The 22,107-nt window shown below is 43.8% G+C and overlaps 1 protein-coding gene across 1 annotated transcript in view; it reads right to left on the reverse strand.

Annotated features, from left to right (window-relative positions):
• Positions 1–22,107, reverse strand: part of LOC134572657 (ectonucleoside triphosphate diphosphohydrolase 8-like) — a 32,272-nt gene that overhangs the window by 5,116 nt on the left and 5,049 nt on the right. The window contains exons 2-6 of the mRNA XM_063431752.1: positions 5,400–5,534; positions 3,634–3,751; positions 1,748–1,898; positions 1,349–1,508; positions 414–644 (exon numbers count right to left, since the gene is read on the reverse strand). Of these exons, the coding sequence (XP_063287822.1) occupies positions 414–644; positions 1,349–1,508; positions 1,748–1,898; positions 3,634–3,751; positions 5,400–5,525 (786 nt within the window). The 5' untranslated portion in view covers positions 5,526–5,534. The remainder of the gene's footprint in view (positions 1–413; positions 645–1,348; positions 1,509–1,747; positions 1,899–3,633; positions 3,752–5,399; positions 5,535–22,107) is intronic.

Consider the following 22,107-nt stretch of genomic DNA (forward strand, 5'->3'; position numbering starts at 1 on the left):
CTTCCATGGAAGGAAATGTCACTCTGTTCTTGTTTCAGTTAGACGGAAATCTACCTCTGGTTGTCCTCTGTTGCCCTGTTAATGGCTATAAGATGCCAAAGAGTTTGGTTTCTTCACTTGCTGTTGATTGGGTGTAGATCATATCAAGACATATGTCTGGAACCTCATCTGGTGCAGCAACAATCCCCATTTTACAGATACAATATGACCTGGTCCAGAATGGATGCCCAATATATTGATGTCACCATTACCTTGCAGAGAAGACCAGCCTGGCTTTAAAACAGGTCAGTCGGTCACCATGATGCAACAATAAACTCAACCGCCTAATAATTGATCCTAATTTAACATTGATGCATTATTACTCCCATCTTTGTGACTTCTGTGGCTTTTTTAAATTTATTTTTTGTTCTCACCGTAACAGCTTTGACGAGCATCTGTTTCAGGGCCTGGTTTTGACCATAACACAGGAAGCTGTGCGTGTAGATGGAGTACGGGAATCCATACAGCTTAAAGTCAGACTTTTCATTGATGTCCTCAACGGCTGCTTTTGGGATAAAACTAATTTGTGTGGACGCCCCTCCCAGGTCCAGAGCACCGTAGATATTGGAGACTGTTGGCCGCACCCAACGACCGCTGAAAGAGTACTAAATAACAGGGAATATAAGTTAGAGGTTAGATAAAATGTTATAAATAATATTCATGGGTTGACATTAGGAAGGACTGTGCTTCCACAATCTCCGATAAATTCCCAAGTGGCCAACAGAAGACGCGGTCACAGAAAGAAATATATATATATATATATATATATATATATATATATATATATTTTTATCTTAGTATTAAAATTAAAACATTCCTAAGCCCAGACTTCTCTATACAAGCAGTTAAGACTGATATTTAGGCTTTAGAAGGAAATCTACAATGTGTGGCCTCATGTTTATTGGTTATCGGTTACAATCTGGGAACGAACACATTTATAAAAAAACAACTATTTAACTCCAATATTTTGGCCTTTATTGTGGCATTTCCTTGTCATCGTTCCAGAATTATTTATTGTATCAATATGTATTAGTGAATAAATGGCAGGGATTGTGATAGAATTGGAAACTTATGAGTTTCACATTTTAGTGAATTAAAATCACATGGCAAAAAAAGATTTAGAACAATTCCTAATTTTGCTTATTTTAGCATAAATGTTAACATTTCTTTAACTTCAAGACTTTCAATTCAGTGTTTAGAAAAATAAAACCTTGTGAGATTTCTGAATATTAAAGCCCTAAAACCAAGAATCCATCCATCTTTTCAGACCAATAAACAGGAACCCCGAATCAGGGACAGAGACACTTACCTTCATGAACGATTCCAGGAGGTAGTTAATTGTGATCCAGCCATAGGCCCCTTCTTCTTGGCCGCTGATGATGCGAGCGCCCCTGAAATTGAAGGGGTATCTGCTGATCACCTTGCTGACCTCTCGCAGGACCTTGTCCGAGGTGGCCGGGTTCTCCAGGCTGAAATGAAATTAATAAGAAGGATGTACAAGGTTTAAGATACTTGGAAACATACCATGTGCTGGAAATATACAGACAAAGCTATATTATGGGAGATATAAAAACCTAAACCACAATCCGCTATAATCCAGTGTGTGCGTTCTGCGTTCCAGCCGGTTAACGTGAGTAATGAGGTACTCTGTGTAAAGGACACAATAAATCCCAGAAGAAGTGGCCTAACAGGCAGCCATGGGATGTACCTGAGGAGTCTCATTCCAGCTGTGGCCCCTAAATAGGCTGGCGCCTCTCTCTGGCTTTGCGAGGGTATAATGGCCATGGCTTCATCTAGACAAGCCACCAGAGACTGTGCAGCGGCAGGTGGGTCCTCTGCGTAACTGGAGATCCCGGGCCCTGGAAGATGAAAATGTACTAACTAAAAACCAGAAGGAAAAAAACTTTGAAACACAGCGCAAAATCCCATGTGCAACTCGCCCACAGAACTTCAACGCCGACCTTCCCAGACAAACCAGCTTTAACCCCTTAAGGACCAAACTTCCGGAATAAAAGAGAATCATGACATGTCACACACGTCATGTGTCCTTAAGGGGTTAAAGGGGTATCTACAGAATATGTTGCTGCTATATCAATACAGCAAATGATTCTCTATAATAATAGCCACGTTATGGGCTTCTGGATTTTTGACCACCGGTTACAAATCGTGACCAGAGCGTCTATTCACTGAACTTGGGAAGAACGGACAAGGAAACTTGCCAAAATGGGGGGGATGCTCTGCTAAATAGGCCTTAAATGCCCCCTTATACTGCAATTATATTTTCCCTGTAAATTTGTTTAATAAATAGCGAGTTGTAGTGAAAATAAAACCCACTATTGAATATATTTTGCAGTTGGTTTGCCATTTGCTGCAATTTACTGTCTGGTGAATACATTTTTTTACCCTGAAAGTAATCCGTTAAAGTTAAACAATCGCTAAATAAGAACATCGCTCGCCTCTCCGACAAACGCTGGAATGTTATCCACACAGAAACAAATCCAGGATTCCTGCGCAACGCATTCACATGTTGTATTTTAAGACTCTGTGGGATTCATTCACCTAAAACGCTGTGGTGAATTAAAAACCAAATCGCATAATGCAGGCCAGAGTAGCGGGGCTGTGTCACTAGCCGAGGGACTACTTTGTTTCTGTATTGTTCCTCCTCCTGACAAATGGTCGCGTTTAAGTCAATCTCCACTTCCTTTATTAAGTTCCACATTCTATCGGTCCGTCCTCTGTCTGCCCCCAAACGACTGTTCAGCAGCGGACGCCACGTGCGTCGGAATTACATCGCGGGACAGAGTATTGGCCGATGAGGGCAAAGAAAATATGTCACAGCCAAGATCATCAAAATGGAGGCGCTTGGCAATGGATCCAGTGCCACGAACAAGAATAAATTTTAAACAAAAAAAAATTTAAAAAAGCAAAAATGGGGGACCAGAGTAAATAGTTTTCTAATTAGTTTTTTAATTTCAGTGTATTTCAGGGTTTGGTGAATGATCCCCCTATTTACTGCGTAACTTCGGAAGGGTCACTAAACGGCTCCATTTCATCATCTTTTCTTGTAACAGTTTCTGCGCAGAGCTCCATCCCGTGTAAACCATTTTTAGAGATTTCCCATGTTTTACAGCTAGATAGGGCCGATACAATTACTATATTTATTGTATTTTCACAGCCAATGTTAAAATTGGCACGATTTTTCTTTTTTCTTTTTTCTGAATTGGACCCATTTTATATATTCTCATTACATGACTTAGTGCTGTAACGCACCCAGCCGTGAGGCTTTCGAGGATGGACATTTCACTGCGTTGATGTAATATTCTGGGAAGCTGGTTTGATGGTCGGTTTGGGTTTTTATTTTTTTTCCTTTTGCCTTTATTCGCTACACAGTGCATTGTGGTAAAATGAAAACCAAATGGCAAAATTCAGGTTAGCCAATCTATGACTATAATAAAGTCAGTGGTATTTTCCTAAAAACATTTTTTTTTATTACATTTTTATATATTCTATCACCTAAATTTCACAATGTTATTATGTGAGCTGCATGTTTAACCCCTCAGGTCCTGGAATACAAGGATTATGAATGGCCCCTACCTTTGACGTCACAGACATGCGTCTGGCTCACCACTCCTGTGTTATTCTGTTTGTCCGTCGGCCATTTGTAAATAAACAGTGATGTGTGCGAGGAGCCGGCGTCGAAAACCATCCCATACTGCGTGGAAATAGACGAGAAGAAAGATATTTGACATGTATAGCTCCTCTCCCCATGAGATCCTACTTCTCACTAACACACGATTCCCAGTATACTTCCCTTCCGTCCAAAAATTCCGACCCCATCCCTCGTATCTAACCCTATATCTGCGATTAGAATAGTTTAACTAAAACCCACCTAGAAGTCTGGGCTCTGCTTGTCACCGTGTGTGCTGTTTTATTGTAATCCAGGAATTAATGGCAAATAAGAGCCACTATCGATTCTGCCCATTTATCTTATTTGGCCCTTAATGTTTGTCATTGTTTGATAGAAATGCCATGTATCTGATATATTTGTGATTAAATAGGAAAGTGCTTGCCTACAGGTGTCAATTGGTTAAAACATAACATTTAATAAATTTGTTTAACCCCTTAAGGACACATGACATGTGTGACATGTCATGATTCCCTTTTATTACAGACGTTTGGTCCTTAAGGGGTTAAAAACTTGCCGTTGATAATCAGCAAATTAATCTCCCCCGTGAAGAGCCGCCTTACCGGCGAAACGCGTGTCGGGGCTCTGCACTACACTCTATAACGATCACTTTAAGACATTAGTTTTTTTCATTAGATCTTAGACACTATGTCCTCTGCGAGAGAGATAGGCAGGGCATTTGCATGACTTTCTTTTTCCACAAATTATTGCTTACCTTAGACTAGCAGACCGTTTCTTATTCAGATTAGGCGCCCTTGAAGGCACAGCTTAGCAACTCACAGTATGATCGGTGAACAGCACTATTTGGGGAAACAGAGTCATACATTGAACAATCCGATTCTGGTATCTGACAGGAGATTTTCAGGCTGAGTTCCTCTCCTATAGAGTGTATAACCGAGCACAGTTACACCGATAGTCCCCTTCAAGGGAAACTGATACCATAGCATACTAAACTATATTCAGTGGTTATAGTTACTCTATTGATACTTCGTGTCTTTTAGAATTGCAGCTTAATTTTCACTGGCATTTCTGAATGTACACTAATTATTATTATATTATTTATACTAATTACTTACACATGGACTCATGCTGGAATCTCAGTAATAGTTAGGATTATTCTACAATAGTTCCTTTTTTTTAAATTTTATTTTCTTTATCCATTTTTCTTTTTGTCCTTTTGCTCTACACTCTTAATAGTTTTAGAATTTAATAATCATTTTTGGTTTATTTGCTGATTTGCACCAGCAAGCTTTTAAACAAATGTATTAAATGTTATGTTTTAACCAATTGACCGCTGTAGGCAAGCACTTTCCTATTTAATCACTACTTACTCAGGGTTACCCCCTTTTTCTTGCCACAGTTATCGTGATACTCCGAGTTCCTATTCCTTTCCCCATTAAAATGATATATTTGTGTTTATTGATTGTTCTGTCTTTCTCCCATTTCTTTTGTTTTATTTTCCCTTCTGCGCGCTCTCTCTATATAGTTATATCCTTTTCGTGGTGAAGTCTGTCTACCATAAACAAACATGACGTTTCCTTAGGGTGCCATTGATTATCACATGGATCCTGTTGGATACCATAACCTGTGGGAATGCGATGTCAGGAAGTGTATTCAATGTATCCAGAGAGTATAAGAGATTTTATATGTGGAGGTTCCGCAGGGGCGGTATTACCTTCTCCCCAGGGGGCGGGGTTACTTCAACATTATTAGCCAATCTCAGGATAAGGGCGAGTGTAATGGAAATGAGAGAGGCCGCCAGGAGCACCAGCAGGTAGGTATGCTTGGACTCAGACCCCATCTTGGAACCCTAAAATAAGAAATAACAGATATTAGGAGCACAAATTACTGAGGATGATATATTTAGGATTGTTCTTTTATTAAATTATTCTGCAGTAGAGATTAATTGATTTGGGCAATACACGGAGTTATTCACTTTCGATAATTTAAACTTCACTTTGAATTCCTGACAATCCTCGTTTTTAATGAATAACCCTGTACAGAAGTCCATAAACTGCTTTGCCCTAAACACTGGACATGCATCATGGGACGTGTAGTTCAGACATCTGCAGTGCCGAGGACAGAAGTCTCTGATCTGTACACCTGCTACCAATTACCCTTAAAGTACGTCTAGCCATATGTGCGTAAATCACAGGGGTGGAGAGATAACAAATAGGAGGCAAATGTCTCATTGCCATGTTGTAATTCAAGGAATCTGACCTGTGAACTCTGCCCTTGCAGTACCCCTTATGGCCACTGGGGGTGTTTCCTGCTCTGCAGTAGCTGTATTGGCCAAGCGATGCAGATGTATAACTGTCTTGTAATATCATGTGTCTGAGCGACATCCTCAGCTTGCCTTCTGCCTGGGATTCACTAGCCTGTCCTTGTAACAATGCACATTCATATAAAGACCCCAAAGTAAAGTCCATACATGTAAATGTACAATATCTTCCCTTTTTACACAAACACGTTGTGCTCGCACGGGACACTTTAAATAAATCCTTAGCCCATTTTGTGCAGGTTATTTTATAATGCCATTCCCTGTTCCTGGGTGCCATTTTGTGGTCGTTAATGTGAAGTCACTAATCCGCCCAAGACGTTTGAGATCAGGTGACTGTGGTAAGGGTGACTGCCGTGATATCTGAGAATTCTTATTTCTATGCATTTATAGGGAAAGATTTCATAATGACCTCTGGCATTAAATGGAAGTAAGGATCTGAAATTAGCTAAAGTACTCCATTTACACCAAAGGATTAAAATATAAATGATAAATCTCATAGAAATTAATATAGATTACTTTATGTTAACCTCTAGAATTTTAATGGGTTATTAATAAAAAAGCAATTCTGGGGCAAAATGCTAAAAGTGAACAAATGGAATGTTCCTGTGGATTCCTCTAGTTTTGGAACTTTGCCCCAAAATGTCTTCTCAAAACCAAAAATGTTAATTTCTGATTGATTTATTTTTTAAAATTTATTTTGTAAAATGTAAAAAAAAATAATAATAATTCTCTGGACGTGTATTTATTTTCCCAGACCTCCCATGAATGTGGGAAGCAAATAATTAATTCTGTGGCCTAGCAGCCGTGTACAAATAGACCATCAGTCTTGGTAACGCTGTGAAGCTCTGTTATACACTCAGACACATTACTGGGAGTATTATTGCTGTGGGGCTCTGTTATACCCTCAGACACATTACTGGGAGTATTATTGCTGTGGGGCTCTGTTATACACTCAGACACATTACTGGGAGTATTATTGCTGTGGGGCTCTGTTATACACTCAGACACATTACTGGGAGTATTATTGCTGTGAAGCTCTGTTATACACTCAGACACATTACTGGGTGTATTATTGCTGTGGGGCTCTGTTATACACTCAGACACATTACTGGGAGTATTATTGCTGTGGAGCTCTGTTATACACTCAGACACATTACTGCGAGTATTATTGCTGTGGAGCTCTGTTATACACTCAGACACGTTACTGGGAGTATTATTGCTGTGGAGCTCTGTTATACACCCAGACACATTACTGGGAGTATTATTGCTGTGGAGCTCTGTTATACCCTCAGACACATTACTGGGAGTATTATTGCTGTGGAGCTCTGTTATACACTCAGACACATTACTGGGAGTATTATTACTGTGGGGCTCTGTTATACACTCAGACACATTACTGGGAGTATTATTGCTGTGGAGCTCTGTTATACACTCAGACACATTACTGGGAGTATTATTGCTGTGAAGCTCTGTTATACACTCAGACACATTACTGGGAGTATTATTACTGTGGAGCTCTGTTATACACTCAGACACATTACTGGGAGTATTATTGCTGTGGAGCTCTGTTATACACTCAGACACATTACTGGGAGTATTATTGCTGTGGAGCTCTGTTATACACTCAGACACATTACTGGGAGTATTATTGCTGTGGGGCTCTGTTATACCCTCAGACACATTACTGGGAGTATTATTGCTGTGGGGCTCTGTTATACACTCAGACACATTACTGGGAGTATTATTGCTGTGGGGCTCTGTTATACACTCAGACACATTACTGGGAGTATTATTGCTGTGGAGCTCTGTTATACACTCAGACACATTACTGGGAGTATTATTGCTGTGGGGCTCTGTTATACACTCAGGCACATTACTGGGAGTATTAATGCTGTGGAGCTCTGTTATACACTCAGACACATTACTGGGAGTATGTTTGCTGTGGAGCTCTGTTATACACTCAGACACAGTACTGGGAGTATTATTGCTGTGGGGCTCTGTTATACACTCAGACACATTACTGGGAGTATTATTGCTGTGGGGCTCTGTTATACACTCAGACACATTACTGGGAGTATTATTACTGTGGGGCTCTGTTATACACTCAGACACATTACTGGGAGTATTAATGCTGTGGAGCTCTGTTATACACTCAGACACATTACTGGGAGTATTATTGCTGTGGAGCTCTGTTATACACTCAGACACATTACTGGGAGTATTATTGCTGTGGATCTCTGTTATACACTCAGACACATTACTGGGAGTATTATTGCTGTGGATCTCTGTTATACACTCAGACACATTACTGGTAGTATTATTGCTGTGGAGCTCTGTTATACACTCAGACACATTACTGGTAGTATTATTGCTGTGGAGCTCTGTTATACACTCAGACACATTACTGGGAGTATTATTGCTGTGGGGCTCTGTTATACACTCAGACACATTACTGGGAGTATTATTGCTGTGGGGCTCTGTTATACACTCAGACACAGTACTGGGAGTATTATTGCTGTGGAGCTCTGTTATACACTCAGACACATTACTGGGAGTACTATTTCTGTGGAGCTCTGTTATTCACTCAGACACATTACTGGGAGGATTATTGCTGCGGAGCTCTGTTATACACTCAGACACATTACTGGGAGTATTATTACTGTGGGGCTCTGTTATACACTCAGACACATTACTGGGAGGATTATTGCTGCGGAGCTCTGTTATACACTCAGACACATTACTGGGAGTATTATAACTGCGGAGCTCTGTTATACACTCGGACACAACAGCAATATGGAGCTGAGAGAAAAGAGGTACAGAGGGATTTGGTCTAAAACAGGGACTGTCCTTCCTATAGTGGGACACTTGGGAGGTATGTAAAGGGCTAAAGGTTTTACAATATAGAGCTTGGGTGTTAGTTAATTTGTATTTACCTGTTTAAGGTCACACAGTGGATCACTGTATACACAAGGAATGAATGGTTGTTGGCAAAGTATAATGATATGGGTTGTGCAGAGTGCATTGTGGTACAGTTTGTAACGGATGATCGGTTTTTAGAAGGCCACAAGATAGATTGGGGTCTAACATCATATCCAAGTATTTGAAAGAGTGGACTGCGGTCAGTGTGCCATTTGAATTTGTTTTGATGGATAGGTGGGATTTGTGTAATTTAGGTACTGTTCCAAAGATCATTGTGACAGTTTTGTCAGTATTCAGGAAGAGTTTGTTTTTTGCGATCCACTTTTCTACCTCTGTAAACTGGTCTTGGAGCACAGCCTCAAGCTGCGGTAGATCGGAATTGCTCGCATGGATTACTGTGTCGTCTGCGTACATGTGTACATTTGAGGATTTGCAGACATTAGGCAGATCATTTATAAATACTGTAAATGGTAGGGGGCCGAGAATGGAACCTTGGGGAACACCACACGTGACTGGGAGAGGGAGGGAGTCGCTGTCAGAAATGGACACATATTGCGAGCGATCCGATACATATGATCGAAACCAGTTTAGCGAATGATCACCAATACCTGAGTTTTTGAGTTTGTGCAGTAGAATGTCGTGGTCTACTGTGTCAAAGGTCTTTGCAAAATCAAGAAAAATAGCTCCAGTTAGGTCTCCTTGTTCCATGCCAGTTTGGATGTCATTGCAAACTTTTAAGAGGGCAGTTGTAGTGGAGTGATTCTGGCAAAAGCCCGATTGATCAGAGGTCAGATAGATTTTTGACAATACTGGGAGCAATGATATTGGGTGATAGTGTCACCGAAGTAGTGTCACCACTTAAATGGATAGGCACTACTCTCGCAGTCTTCCAAAGTTTGGGTATGTATCCAGACACCAAGGATTCGTTAATTAGATTTGCGACGGGTTTAGAAATTGTTTCAACAGCATTGCTGGAATTTGATCAGGTCCAGACTGGTTCTTCATTTTTAGATTATTAAAGGACCGCTATAATGCCAGGAAAACATACTCGTTTTACTGGCACTGATGTGGAATTATTAAAAATCTTTATTGTACTTGTATTGAATTATTGTACTAACTCCATTTTAACTTTATACTGTGACTTCGTCCTCCATTTTGTCCTCCTAACCTGACTTCTTCAATCCTCCATTTTGTCCTCATGACTTAACTTGTTCATTTTAAAACTACATTACGTGACTGAACTTCTCAACCCAATTAATACAGTAGACAAAGACTGTGTTTCCTTCAAGGACAAGTACCAGGAGGTGCTGGCTACTCCTTAAGACTTGCTGGCTACTCCTTAGAGCTTGTAAGATAGTACAGTTTGAAGGCCACAGAACACAGTAGTAATGAAATGTTCTATTCATAAGAGACCTTGCACCTGGACATAAAGCCTGATATCATTGACCGTGTAAAATGACGCTTAGGACCCCCTTGTCCCCCACCCGTGTCCAGAATAATCCCACCTCTGATGGGTGGGCACGGGACTAACCTCTTTATTTTACGAACCAATAGGTAAGACACTAACCCCGTCACTTAACAATTAATCCAATTGATGATGTTTATTTGCTGATATTCTAATAATCAATGATGACGCAAAATGCCTCTTAAAAGGGCCTGCGCGCCCGCTTTTTCTTCACTTGCCAATAAACTTTCTCGAAGTTATTTTAACCTGAACCTCGTGTGTCAGACTTAATTACTTCAGCGTATATACGCAATTTAATTTATTGATTTGGACAGGAACAGATAGACTTTGAACATTTTGGTTTACTTTCAAAAAGTACCATAACAACTTGGCGCCCAACGTGGGGCATCGGGCTATGTCCGGCCGGCGAGCCGTCCTAAGGAAGACAAGGGTGGACGGAGGAATCCAGGGGGAAGGAAGGGAGACTGATCACCTCCAAGTACACGGTAGAGACTTCTGCAGAGCCACCGGTATGTTCCGGCCCCTTTGATTGACCCGTCCACGTGTCTGTGACTGCTTTCCGGGAGGACATCAAAGACAGGTAATATCTTGCCCGGTGTCTCGTTACTCATTTGTTTACCTGCATTTTAGTCTATCTGTTGCCTGGGTGTGTTTGAATTGTATGCCTGTTTCCCCATTTTGAGATAAAGGGGGGGTGGACCTGCAGGGGATTTGCCTGGGGTTCTGTCTTGCTTGTTTTCCCCTTTTTGGGATAAAGGGGGGTGGACCTGAGGGGACTTGCCTGGGTCTTCAGTGTGTCTGTCTGTTTGTATTTTACCCCTTTTGGGATAAAGGGGGGTTGACCCGTGGATGTGTTCCTGGGGGGTCTTCTGTTGCCTGTTTTACCTCTTTTAGGAACCACGGTGCTGTGGTTGTAAGGAAAAAGAGGGGTTGACCCGTGGATGTGTTCCTGGGGGGTCTTCTTTGCCTGTTTACTTCTTTTAGGAGCCTCGTGGCTGTGGCTGTAAGGAAAAAGAAGTTTGTGGAACTGTGGGATCTGTGTAGAATCACAGTTTCCCTGTGATCCCGTTTTGTGTCACTTTGATAGCCTAGCTAGCTTCACTGTGCGCGTTCGGACTATCCAGCTCTGGTTGAGTTGGGGACGTCCTGACCCGGACCATCCAGCTCTAGTTGAGTTGGGGACGTCCTGACCCGGACCCTTCGGCTCTAGTTGAGCTGAGGGCCCACTGATTATTTAATTGTGGTAGGAGACTTAGCCTTGTGGCAGGGGACTTTGTTTCCTGGGGGAATTCAGGCAGGTATTGCTTGTTTTTCGCATCACGTAGTAGTGAGACTTATAAAGTGGGATTTATAGGGGCACTACGGGAGTGAGGATAGACGTGGCCACATTCTTGTGGACTGCAGAGTAGAGGGAGGCTGGAAAGGATTTCGGACCGGTGTTAGCTGTTATCCTTGGCCGCTGGTAGTGAGACTTATGAAAGTCGTTCTCCGAGCGGGGACACTACGAGGTTGAGAAAGGTGACTTTGGAGTAAGCACATGTAGAAGGAAAGGGATTATTGTTGATTTTATTTGAACTGTAATGCATGCACTGTATTTCAATTGTATTGTTGTCTTGTCTGTTTTATTAGGAGTCTCATGAACTCCTGTGTCTGTCTCTAAGGATTTTTCCTTGCCTTTCATCTTTTCTAAACTTCCTATATTATTATACTATCCACTCCCATTTCTCTTGAAAGAGAAGTGATTGGTCACACACTTCTCACCTCGCTCCAATCCGTGTCTACCACCCCGGGTAGGCGGATTCAGTGACTAGTCTACGTTTTGGGAAGACGCACCTGAGAAAGTCCCACGATTCTCGGGTGGCAGTCGAGCATTGTAGACGTTCTTGTTCAGTTTTCCTTCTCTCTCCCTATATCTAGGACGCTGGTATAGGGGTAAAGGGATTATGGGACAGGATTTAAGCAAGCCCAGTAAGGGCTGGTTAGCATGTGATTTAGTCGAAGACAGAGAGGGTGAGGAAATGGTTAAAGGTGTTGAAAAGATTGCAAAAGTATGTAGAATTGCTGTACCGACATGTGGAAGATTGCAACCAGAAAGTTGGCGTAAGTTACTGACAGAAAAGAAAGGCAAACTTACAGATAATGGTTTATTAAAGACTGCTGAAGCATGGTATAGAGTAGCGAAGGCTATTCAGCTAGAAGGTTGGGTTGAGGAAGAGATAAATCACAAAGGTGTGAAATTGTTTGTGTATCATAATAATTGTGTTGCTGGGGTCTATCCTCAGCCAGCGCCCAAAACCGGCGCCCAGGGAATGTCTATCCCCAAGGTTCAGTCAGCAACTAGTGATAGCCAGCTGACTATGTTCCCCACTCCCAATACCCATCCCATCACCTCCCCTGTCTGCCCGGTCTTGAATTCTGATGGATCTTTCTTTTCCCCTGCCCCATCTTTAACATTCCCATCATCCTCATCCATCCCTACGCTACCTGCTATACCTTCCCCTAACATTTCATCTGCCATTCCTGCCCTACACTCTCTCTCTGTTCATGACCCCCTCCTCTCTTCTTCCACCCAACTAACCACCTCCTCCGCCCTTGCCCCGGCTCCTCCCTCTACACCCACCCCTACCAATCCCTCTCCGTTCCCTCCCATCTCCACCCCAGCTCAATACCCCACCTCCTTCCCCTCCCCAGCCTGGCCCTACCCCTTCCCATATCCCATGGCCCTGCCCTATCCCGGATATCCACTCCCCACTCCCCAAGCCACGCCCCAGGTTCCGGTCATGCCCAGTCCGGCACAGTCTGCCCCGGATGTGCCCTCTTCCAACATGGCCGCCACTTCTTCCCTTAACATTAATGTAGTACCTTCTCCGGCCACCAATATGGCGGCCCCCAGTTCGGCCCTGATGCCGGTAATTCCCGGTGACTACCTATCCCCAGGTTATGACTCGCTAGCCACCCCTGCATCTGGGGCTCGTTCCCAACCACCGATCCTTTCACCTCATTCAGGCCCTGCACCACGCAAAAGAGCCAATATCATAGAATTCGATGATGACGAGATGGACAGGGTGTCCCACGTCTCATCGGAACTTGCCGCGGGAGCCCCAACTCATCGTTCTATCGATGACCCCTTTGGCCACAAGGGTCGGGGAGAACAGGCCCCTCCTAAATATGTTGCTTTTAACCCCACTCAAGCTAGTGCTCTAATGAAATCACTCCCTGACCCAGAAAAACAGCCTATGCCCTTCTACCGAGGGATAGTTCAAATTCAAAAGACTTATTCCGCAGCATGGCGTGATCTACTGAGCATTTGTGCTATAAAAGCAGGGGATGCGTATTGGCCAAGCATGGCCCGACACCTCAGTACAGATCTGCTCAGCAGTGATGTTGATTACCCCTCTGGAGTAACTTTTTGCACCCAATTAAGAGAATGGGCTAAGGACAAACTTGCGGATCAGGCTGCTGGCCTTACTGATGTTATTCAAGATAAAGGAGAATCAGTGGAAAGGTTTCATGCAAGACTGTATCAAATGTTCACAGATTTGGGGTTTGATCTTACAGATAAGATTCATTCACAAATGCTGTCAGGTGCGTTTGTCCAAGGTGTTAAAGACTCTATACGCAAAGGAATCATTGCTGCACGTCCTGAATACAAGGTTGTTCCCTTGGATACCCTGCTTTTAGTTGCTAGAGGTCTGGAATCTGTTCAGACCCCAAGAAGACCCAATCCAGCTCCACTCATGGTGGCCCGCGCTACCCCCATCACCTCTGGCACCAAGGGTGCCAGGTTAGAGGATGTAACTTGTTTTAATTGTGGGGCTCAGGGACACTACAGAAGTGATTGTCCGGAACCTAAAAAGGAACCCGGGGCACCCAGAAAGTTCTCTAAGCCTGCCCCAGGCCCCAAGACCGAGAAAAAGATTCCAATTATTGAAGAACCAGATGATTAGGAAACTGGCAAGCCTGTGTCTGTAACCCCTATAATGGCAGCGTCTATAGGGGATAAGGGAGGGCCACTTGCCACAGTGACTTTGCCCATTGAAGACCATCCTACTACATTTCTAGTTGACACAGGTGCAGCCCGTAGTGTTCTACGAGAACAAGACCTGCCAGACCCATCCTTCCTGTCCAGTATTGATGTCTCTTGTGTTGGAGTGGATGGCCAGCCAAGACGTAGCCCTTTAACAACTCCACTACGAGTTGGCTCTAGCCTGCTTGCTCGCTTTGTAGTATCCTCCACATGCCCCATTAACCTGTTAGGTGCTGATGTTCTCTCACGCCTGCAAGCATCCATCACCTTTACCCCGGATGGGCAGGTAGAAATGTTTACACCTCTGTCTGTATCAGACACTTCAGCCCTATGCTCTTTGCCTCTGATGCTGCATTTAGAAAAGCCCCGTGAGGAGGCAGCAGAATTAAGGTCCAATTTCCCAGAGGAATTAAAAACACAGGTGCCCGCTAAGTTATGGTCCTCAGGCCCAGAGGACATAGGTCACCTAAATGTTCCCCCTGTGGTGGTAAAGCTTATTTCAGGAGCTAAGTTACCAAGGAAACCACAATATCCATTAAAACCAGCACAGTCTGCTGCAATTTCTGTCCACATCAAGGCACTCTTGGAGAAGGGTGCCCTTGTCAAATGTAAATCTGAATGCAACACCCCGTTATTCCCTGTGAAAAAGAAAACTCCAAAGGGTGAGCCGGAAAAATACAGGATGGTCCAGGATCTCCGTGCCGTTAATGAAGCTACCGTCCTGGACACCCCTCTTGTACCAAATCCTCACACTCTGCTCTCTGGAGTCCCACCATCTGCAAAATTCTTCACAGTTATTGACCTGGCTAATGCCTTTTTCAGTGTCCCACTGGACCCATCCTGTCAATACCTGTTTGCTTTCACTCATGAGATGCAGCAGTATACCTGGACTGTCATGCCCCAAGGGGCACAAAATTCTCCAAGTCAATTTGCAAAGGCCATGGGCACCATCCTTGACCCATGGCAAGCTGAGCACCCAGAAGTTGTCCTGCTTCAGTATGTGGATGATCTACTGCTGTGTGGAGATGATATTCCCACTACTGAAAGGTGTTCAATCAGTCTTCTTTCCTATTTGGCAGAACAGGGATGCAAAGCTTCACTCATCAAGCTACAATTCTGTCAATCTTCAGTGATCTTCCTTGGACATTGCCTATCTCAAGGTACCAGACATCTTACTCGGGACCGGGTAAGAGCTGTTCTGGACATTCCGCCTCCAAGGACTTCAAAGTCTCTTCATGCCTTCCTAGGCCTCATTTCCTACTGCAGAGCATGGATCCCAGAAGCCTCTCTGCTTATGCAACCTCTCTATGACGCTCTTAAGTCTGACCCGTTTTGTCTGACCAATGACGCCCTGGACAATTTCGATGCTTTAAAACGTGCCATTGCTTCAGCTCCTGCCTTGGGCCTACCTGACTACTCCAAACCTTTCAAATTATTCGTCTCTGAAAGACAAGGCCATGCTACAGGAGTCCTCACCCAAACTAATGACTCAAGAGGCCGCCAGAGGCCTATTGGATATTTCTCATGTCAACTGGACATTGTGGCCAGAGGGACTCCTTCCTGTCTCAGGGCTGTTTTTGCTGCGAGAGAACTCATAGAAAGAACCTCAGACCTGGTCCTAGGCCACCCTCTGGTTGTTTTGGCCCCTCATGACATTTCTGCCATCATCAACCAAGTCCAGCTCAAGCACGTGTCTCCAGCCAGACATCTGCGCTTACAGTGTCATCTTCTTTTGCCTGACAACATTTCCATACAAAGATGTCAAGTGCTTAATCCGTCCACTCTTCTTCCACTCCCTGAGGGGGGTATCTATTATGGATTTATCACGGATGAAACCTACATTCACCTGCTCTGTGGATGTATCAAGAAAGTCATGCATCCACATTTGACATTTTATGAAGGCGAAAAACCTCTCTGTGAGGGCCCAGATCACGCCTTCTGTACCATGTGGTACAAACCGAACATTACTCCTGAACCTTGCTATGAAGATGAGCTTTACCACCGGACCGATGTAAAGCTTACTGCACAAGACTTCTATTGTGACTCTGACGGCAATAGTATGGTCTTGATCCAGCTACCTCAACAACTTAACTACCTTTACCGTCATTGGGATACTGCTATCCCACATATTCCTGTTACCAAGTTGAAGACAAGGTCATGGAATGATCTTGGGCCCATGGCAAAACTATGGGCCACCATGAACGAAGAACAGCTACAGGAAAATGGTATTGTCAAATACCCAACAACTGACCTTCTAGAAGCATGGCCACGCCATTTCCTGGAAAAGGAATTCCAAGATCTGGTCATAAAGAATGATTATGACCCAGAAACACCTCATGACTGTTTTGAACAGATGAAAATGGAAACAGTGCACTTACCAACTGTGCATGAGAACCCATTACCAGATCCGGATTTTACCCTGTTTGTGGACGGATCGAGATATGCCGATGAAGGTGGAACATATCACACAGGATATGCCGTAACCACAACAGATGAAGTCATTAAATCATCATCCTTACCGCCAGCAATGTCTGCGCAAGAAGCTGAATTACAGGCTCTGACTTCAGCATGCAAAATTTCCGAAGGAAAACGTGCCAACATCTATACAGATTCAAGATATGCCCTGGGTGTGGCACATGACTTCGGCCTAATTTGGAAGACTAGAGGATTTCTTACCACCGCCGGTACACCAGTCAAACACAGCACTGCAATCAAGGAGCTAATGGATGCCCTCCTACTCCCCAAAGAAGTGGCCGTTTTGAAAGTTAAGGCCCATGGGAAATTGGATACAGATGAAGCAAAGGGCAACCATTTGGCTGATCAAGCTGCTAAGTTAGCGGCCAGGGATCTGCAGGAAGTGGATGAAGAAGTGTCCGGACAAGAAGAAGAAGAAGAAGAAGAAGTCCCTATTTTTGCCCTGCAAACTCTTCCTACTGATTTGCGAATTTTACAAGAACAGCAAGCTGCAGTCACTCCTGAGGAAATCCAGAAATGGAAAAAGAAAGGAGCTGTCCAAAAGGACGGAATATATTACAACAACTTCAAATTTTGTCTTCCCAGAAATTTGTATCCAGCAGTTGTCCAATGGGCACATGGGCCTGCACACCTGTCAAAAGAATTGATGGCCGCCCTCATACAGAAGTATTATGAAGCACCCGGAATCACAACATTGATCAATAGCTTCTGCAAGGCCTGTGTCATTTGTGCAAAATGCAATCCAGGAAGACCAATTAAGGTGCCTGCGAAACACCTGGCAAAGCCCATGTACCCCTTCCAACGAATTCAAATTGACCACATCCAAATGCCCAAGAGTGGGCCCCATGAATATGCACTAGTCATAGTGGACATGTTCTCAGGATGGCCAGAGGCATACCCAGTGGCCAATATCACTGCAAAAACAACCGCAAAGCGCCTACTTACAGATATTGTATGTAGATTCGGACTCCCAGAAGTTATTGAGAGTGATCAAGGCCCAGCCTTTACAGCAACTGTGACTAAAGAAATTTGGACTGCTCTAGGGGTGACTCTAGCCTTCCATACCCCTTACCACCCACAAAGTAGTGGTAAAGTGGAGCGCATGAATGGCACTCTAAAAACCAGAATGTTAAAAATGTCACAAGAAACAAAGATGCCCTGGCCAGAAAGCCTACCAATAGCTCTATTCAGTGTTAGGCACACACCTAGAGGGAAGCATTCACTGTCCCCATATGAGGTTCTATTTGGGACAGCACCCAGACTAGGTTGTTATTATCCGCAGCAGTTGCAACTCCAATCAGATGTTTTAGTAGACTATGTAACTGAACTTGCAAATGTCCTAAACAAAATACATGCCCAAGTTTTCTCTTCAATTCCAGATCCCGAATTGGATACAGGTTCCCATAACCTACTCCCCGGAGATTGGGTCCTGGTTAAGAAGTTTGTGCGGAAAAATACCCTAGAACCGAGATTTGACGGTCCATTCCAAGTTCTCCTGATTACCGCAACCTCCGTCAAATTGGCCGGTAGGCCAAATTGGATCCACGCTTCCCACTGCAAGAAATCTCCTGCCCCAGAGGAAGCGAATATCGCACAAACATGTATCTCTGGTACATCTTCTCCTTAATTAGCCTTATGAAGGCCCAGCAAGTAGCCATTACCAAAGACATTAGTGGGTACACCTTCTGGTATAATTCATCATGCACCCAGGTGGCTACTTATACCTTTGACTACTGTGATATTGTAGAATGCCCATTTCCCACACCACAAATCCAGAGCATCTATAGAGATATCCCTCATTCGAAAGACCCATATGTTTGTGTAGTTGACAAACAATGGGGGCACAATTGTGACCATTGGGGGGCGGCGGGATGGAATGCCGGGCCTGCCTGGGGTTACAAACCAAAAAGTGCCGTAGCTAAAGTAGATGATCATGGTAGATCGCTTCTCCAGAGAATGACTTTGAGAAAGCCTGGAGGGAGTACACCAATGAAATTAATTCTTAATATTGAGCATCCAAGCCCAACAGATGCAGACCAATATGTGATGGGAATGTATTGGAAAAAGGGTTCCTATAAAAAGTTAGGGCATTTCTACCTAAAAGATATGTGCAACTCTTCTGAGTGGCAAGGGGCCACCCATATGGTCCCTAACCCATTAAAACCTCATATCCAGACCTTTCAAGACATGATGGCCATTGCTAACCCCACTTTTGAAGATACCATGGCCGCTGAAACAGGTTTTAATGATGTAAACTTATGGTTAGAATGGATGAAATATAATGCTAATAAGCATAATAGAACCGCATGTTATGTGTGTGGAGGTGCCCGGCCTCACCTGGGTACCGTACCTTTAATCCTACCCGTAGATATAGAAGAATGTGTTTTAAGCCTTTTTGCCTATCACTATAATTTTAACAGGTCCATATGTATTGCATGGACAAAGGAGTATCCTCTTCTAGCCAAAGATGTCAAACCCCCTGATGGTATTACCGTATATAAAGGTAATTACACTTGCTATGCCATGTACGATGGTATTGGTAAATTTGTAGGTAACTTTTCCAAAGGCTATTGTGCTACATACAGAACTGTCCCTGTACGCTTGCTGCAACATCACACTAGGTCACTAGGAGACATTTATTGGTTGTGTGGGGATTTACAGCTAAGATCCAGAATGGACACAGAATGGTGGGGAGAGTGTACGTTGACTAAGGCCATTATGCCTATACATATTATTTCTGACACACACCTCAACACCCATGAGTTCAGCCACACTAAGGTTAAACGTGACGCCCCAGTGAAAGGAAGTTTTGACCCTCATGTATACATTGATGCCATTGGAGTGCCCAGGGGGGTGCCCAATGAGTTTAAAGCTAGGGATGAAGTTGCTGCAGGATTTGAATCAATTTTTACCATAGTTACCGCAAACAAGAATCTAAATTGGATAAATTACATTTATTATAATCAACAGCGTTTTGTCAATTACACCAGAGACGCCCTCCAGGGGTTGGCCGAACAGTTGCAGGCCACATCCCAAATGACTTTCCAGAATAGAATGGCCCTAGATATGATCTTAGCCGAAAAAGGAGGGGTTTGTAAGATTTTGCCCGACACTATGACATGTTGTACCTACATCCCAGAAAACACAGGCCCTAATGGTAAAGTCACACTAGCTATAGAAAAATTAAATGACCTGTCTGAAGAGTTAAAAAGGAATTCTGGGATAAAGGATCCCTGGGACAGATGGTTTGGTTGGATGACAGGATGGCAAAAGGCTTTAATGCAGATTGGTATGGCTATACTGATTTTTCTTTTTATCTTTGCTCTTCTCTTTTGTTGTGTCCTCCCATGTCTGAGAAAATCCCTCATGAAGACTGTTGACCAAGCAACACCCACTTTGACCCATCTCGAAGTTGATGACCAAGAATTCCAAGACATCAACTCACCCTGTCTGCCGCTGCAAATTATCCCCTTTGTTGATAAAGTGCAGGAATTCTAGGAAGGGACTAGCTCAGGGACAGCATCTGTCAGTGAATGGTAAAGGCCCCATGTGGAGAAGTGGTGGGTTAGCTGCCATGGGATACCCTTGGGTGTGAAGCGTTCGAGAGCCATACTGACGGATGGTTAGCCTATTAGGGTCAGATCTAGGGACAGCCTTGCACTTTGCATTAACACCTAGCTAGCGGCCACGGGGTTTCTGTGCCTTTGGGTTAACACGTCTTCTGATACTAACATAATAAAGTTTATCTCTTAGAATCTAACATTTCATAGGGGGGACTGATGTGGAATTATTAAAAATCTTTATTGTACTTGTATTGAATTATTGTACTAACTCCATTTTAACTTTATACTGTGACTTCGTCCTCCATTTTGTCCTCCTAACCTGACTTCTAACCTGACTAACCTGACTTGTTCATTTTAAAACTACATTACGTGACTGAACTTCTCAACCCAATTAATACAGTAGACAAAGACTGTGTTTCCTTCAAGGACAAGTACCAGGAGGTGCTGGCTACTCCTTAAGACTTGCTGGCTACTCCTTAGAGCTTGTAAGATAGTACAGTTTGAAGGCCACAGAACACAGTAGTAATGAAATGTTCTATTCATAAGAGACCTTGCACCTGGACATGAAGCCTGATATCATTGACCGTGTAAAATGACGCTTAGGACCCCCTTGTCCCCCACCCGTGTCCAGAATAATCCCACCTCTGATGGGTGGGCACGGGACTAACCTCTTTATTTTACGAACCAATAGGTAAGACACTAACCCCGTCACTTAACAATTAATCCAATTGATGATGTTTATTTGCTGATATTCTAATAATCAATGATGACGCAAAATGCCTCTTAAAAGGGCCTGCGCGCCCGCTTTTTCTTCACTTGCCAATAAACTTTCTCGAAGTTATTTTAACCTGAACCTCGTGTGTCAGACTTAATTACTTCAGCGTATATACGCAATTTAATTTATTGATTTGGACAGGAACAGATAGACTTTGAACATTTTGGTTTACTTTCAAAAAGTACCATAACAGCACTATAGTGCCCTTAGGGTGCCCCCACCCTCAGGGTCCTCCTCCCTGAATGGAGAGGAAGGGGTTAAACTTACCTCTTTCTCCAGCGCCGGGCGGGGAGCTCTCCCTCTCCTCCTTATCTCCTCCTCTTTGGCTGATTGCGCATGCGTGGCAACAGTGGCGCGCGCATTCAGCCAGTCTCATAGGAAAGCGTTTACAATGCTTTCCTATGGATGCTGGCGTCTTCTCACTGTGATTTTCACAGTGAGAAGCATGCAAGCGACTCTAGCGGCTGTCAGTGAGACAGCCACTAGAGGCTGGATTAACCCGACTATAAACATAGCAGTTTCTCTGAAACTGCTATGTTTATAGAAAAAAGGGTTAACCCTAGATGGACCAAGCACCCAGACCACTTCATTAAAGGACCACTCTAGTGCCAGGAAAGCATACTCGTTTTCCTGGCACTAGAGTGCCCTGAGGGTGCCCCCACCCTCAGGGACCCCCTCCCGCCCGGCTCTGGAAAGGGGAAAGGGGTAAAAACTTACCTTTTTCCAGCGCTGGGCGGGGAGCTCTCCTCCTCCTCTCCGCCTCCGTTCCTCCCCGTCGGCTGAATGCGCACGCGCGGCAAGAGCTGCGCGCGCATTCAGCCGGTCACATAGGAAAGCATTCATAATGCTTTCCTATGGACGCTTGCGTGCTCTCACTG

This window comes from Pelobates fuscus, chromosome 9 (genome assembly GCF_036172605.1).
Source record: "Pelobates fuscus isolate aPelFus1 chromosome 9, aPelFus1.pri, whole genome shotgun sequence".
Taxonomy (NCBI): domain Eukaryota; kingdom Metazoa; phylum Chordata; class Amphibia; order Anura; family Pelobatidae; genus Pelobates; species Pelobates fuscus.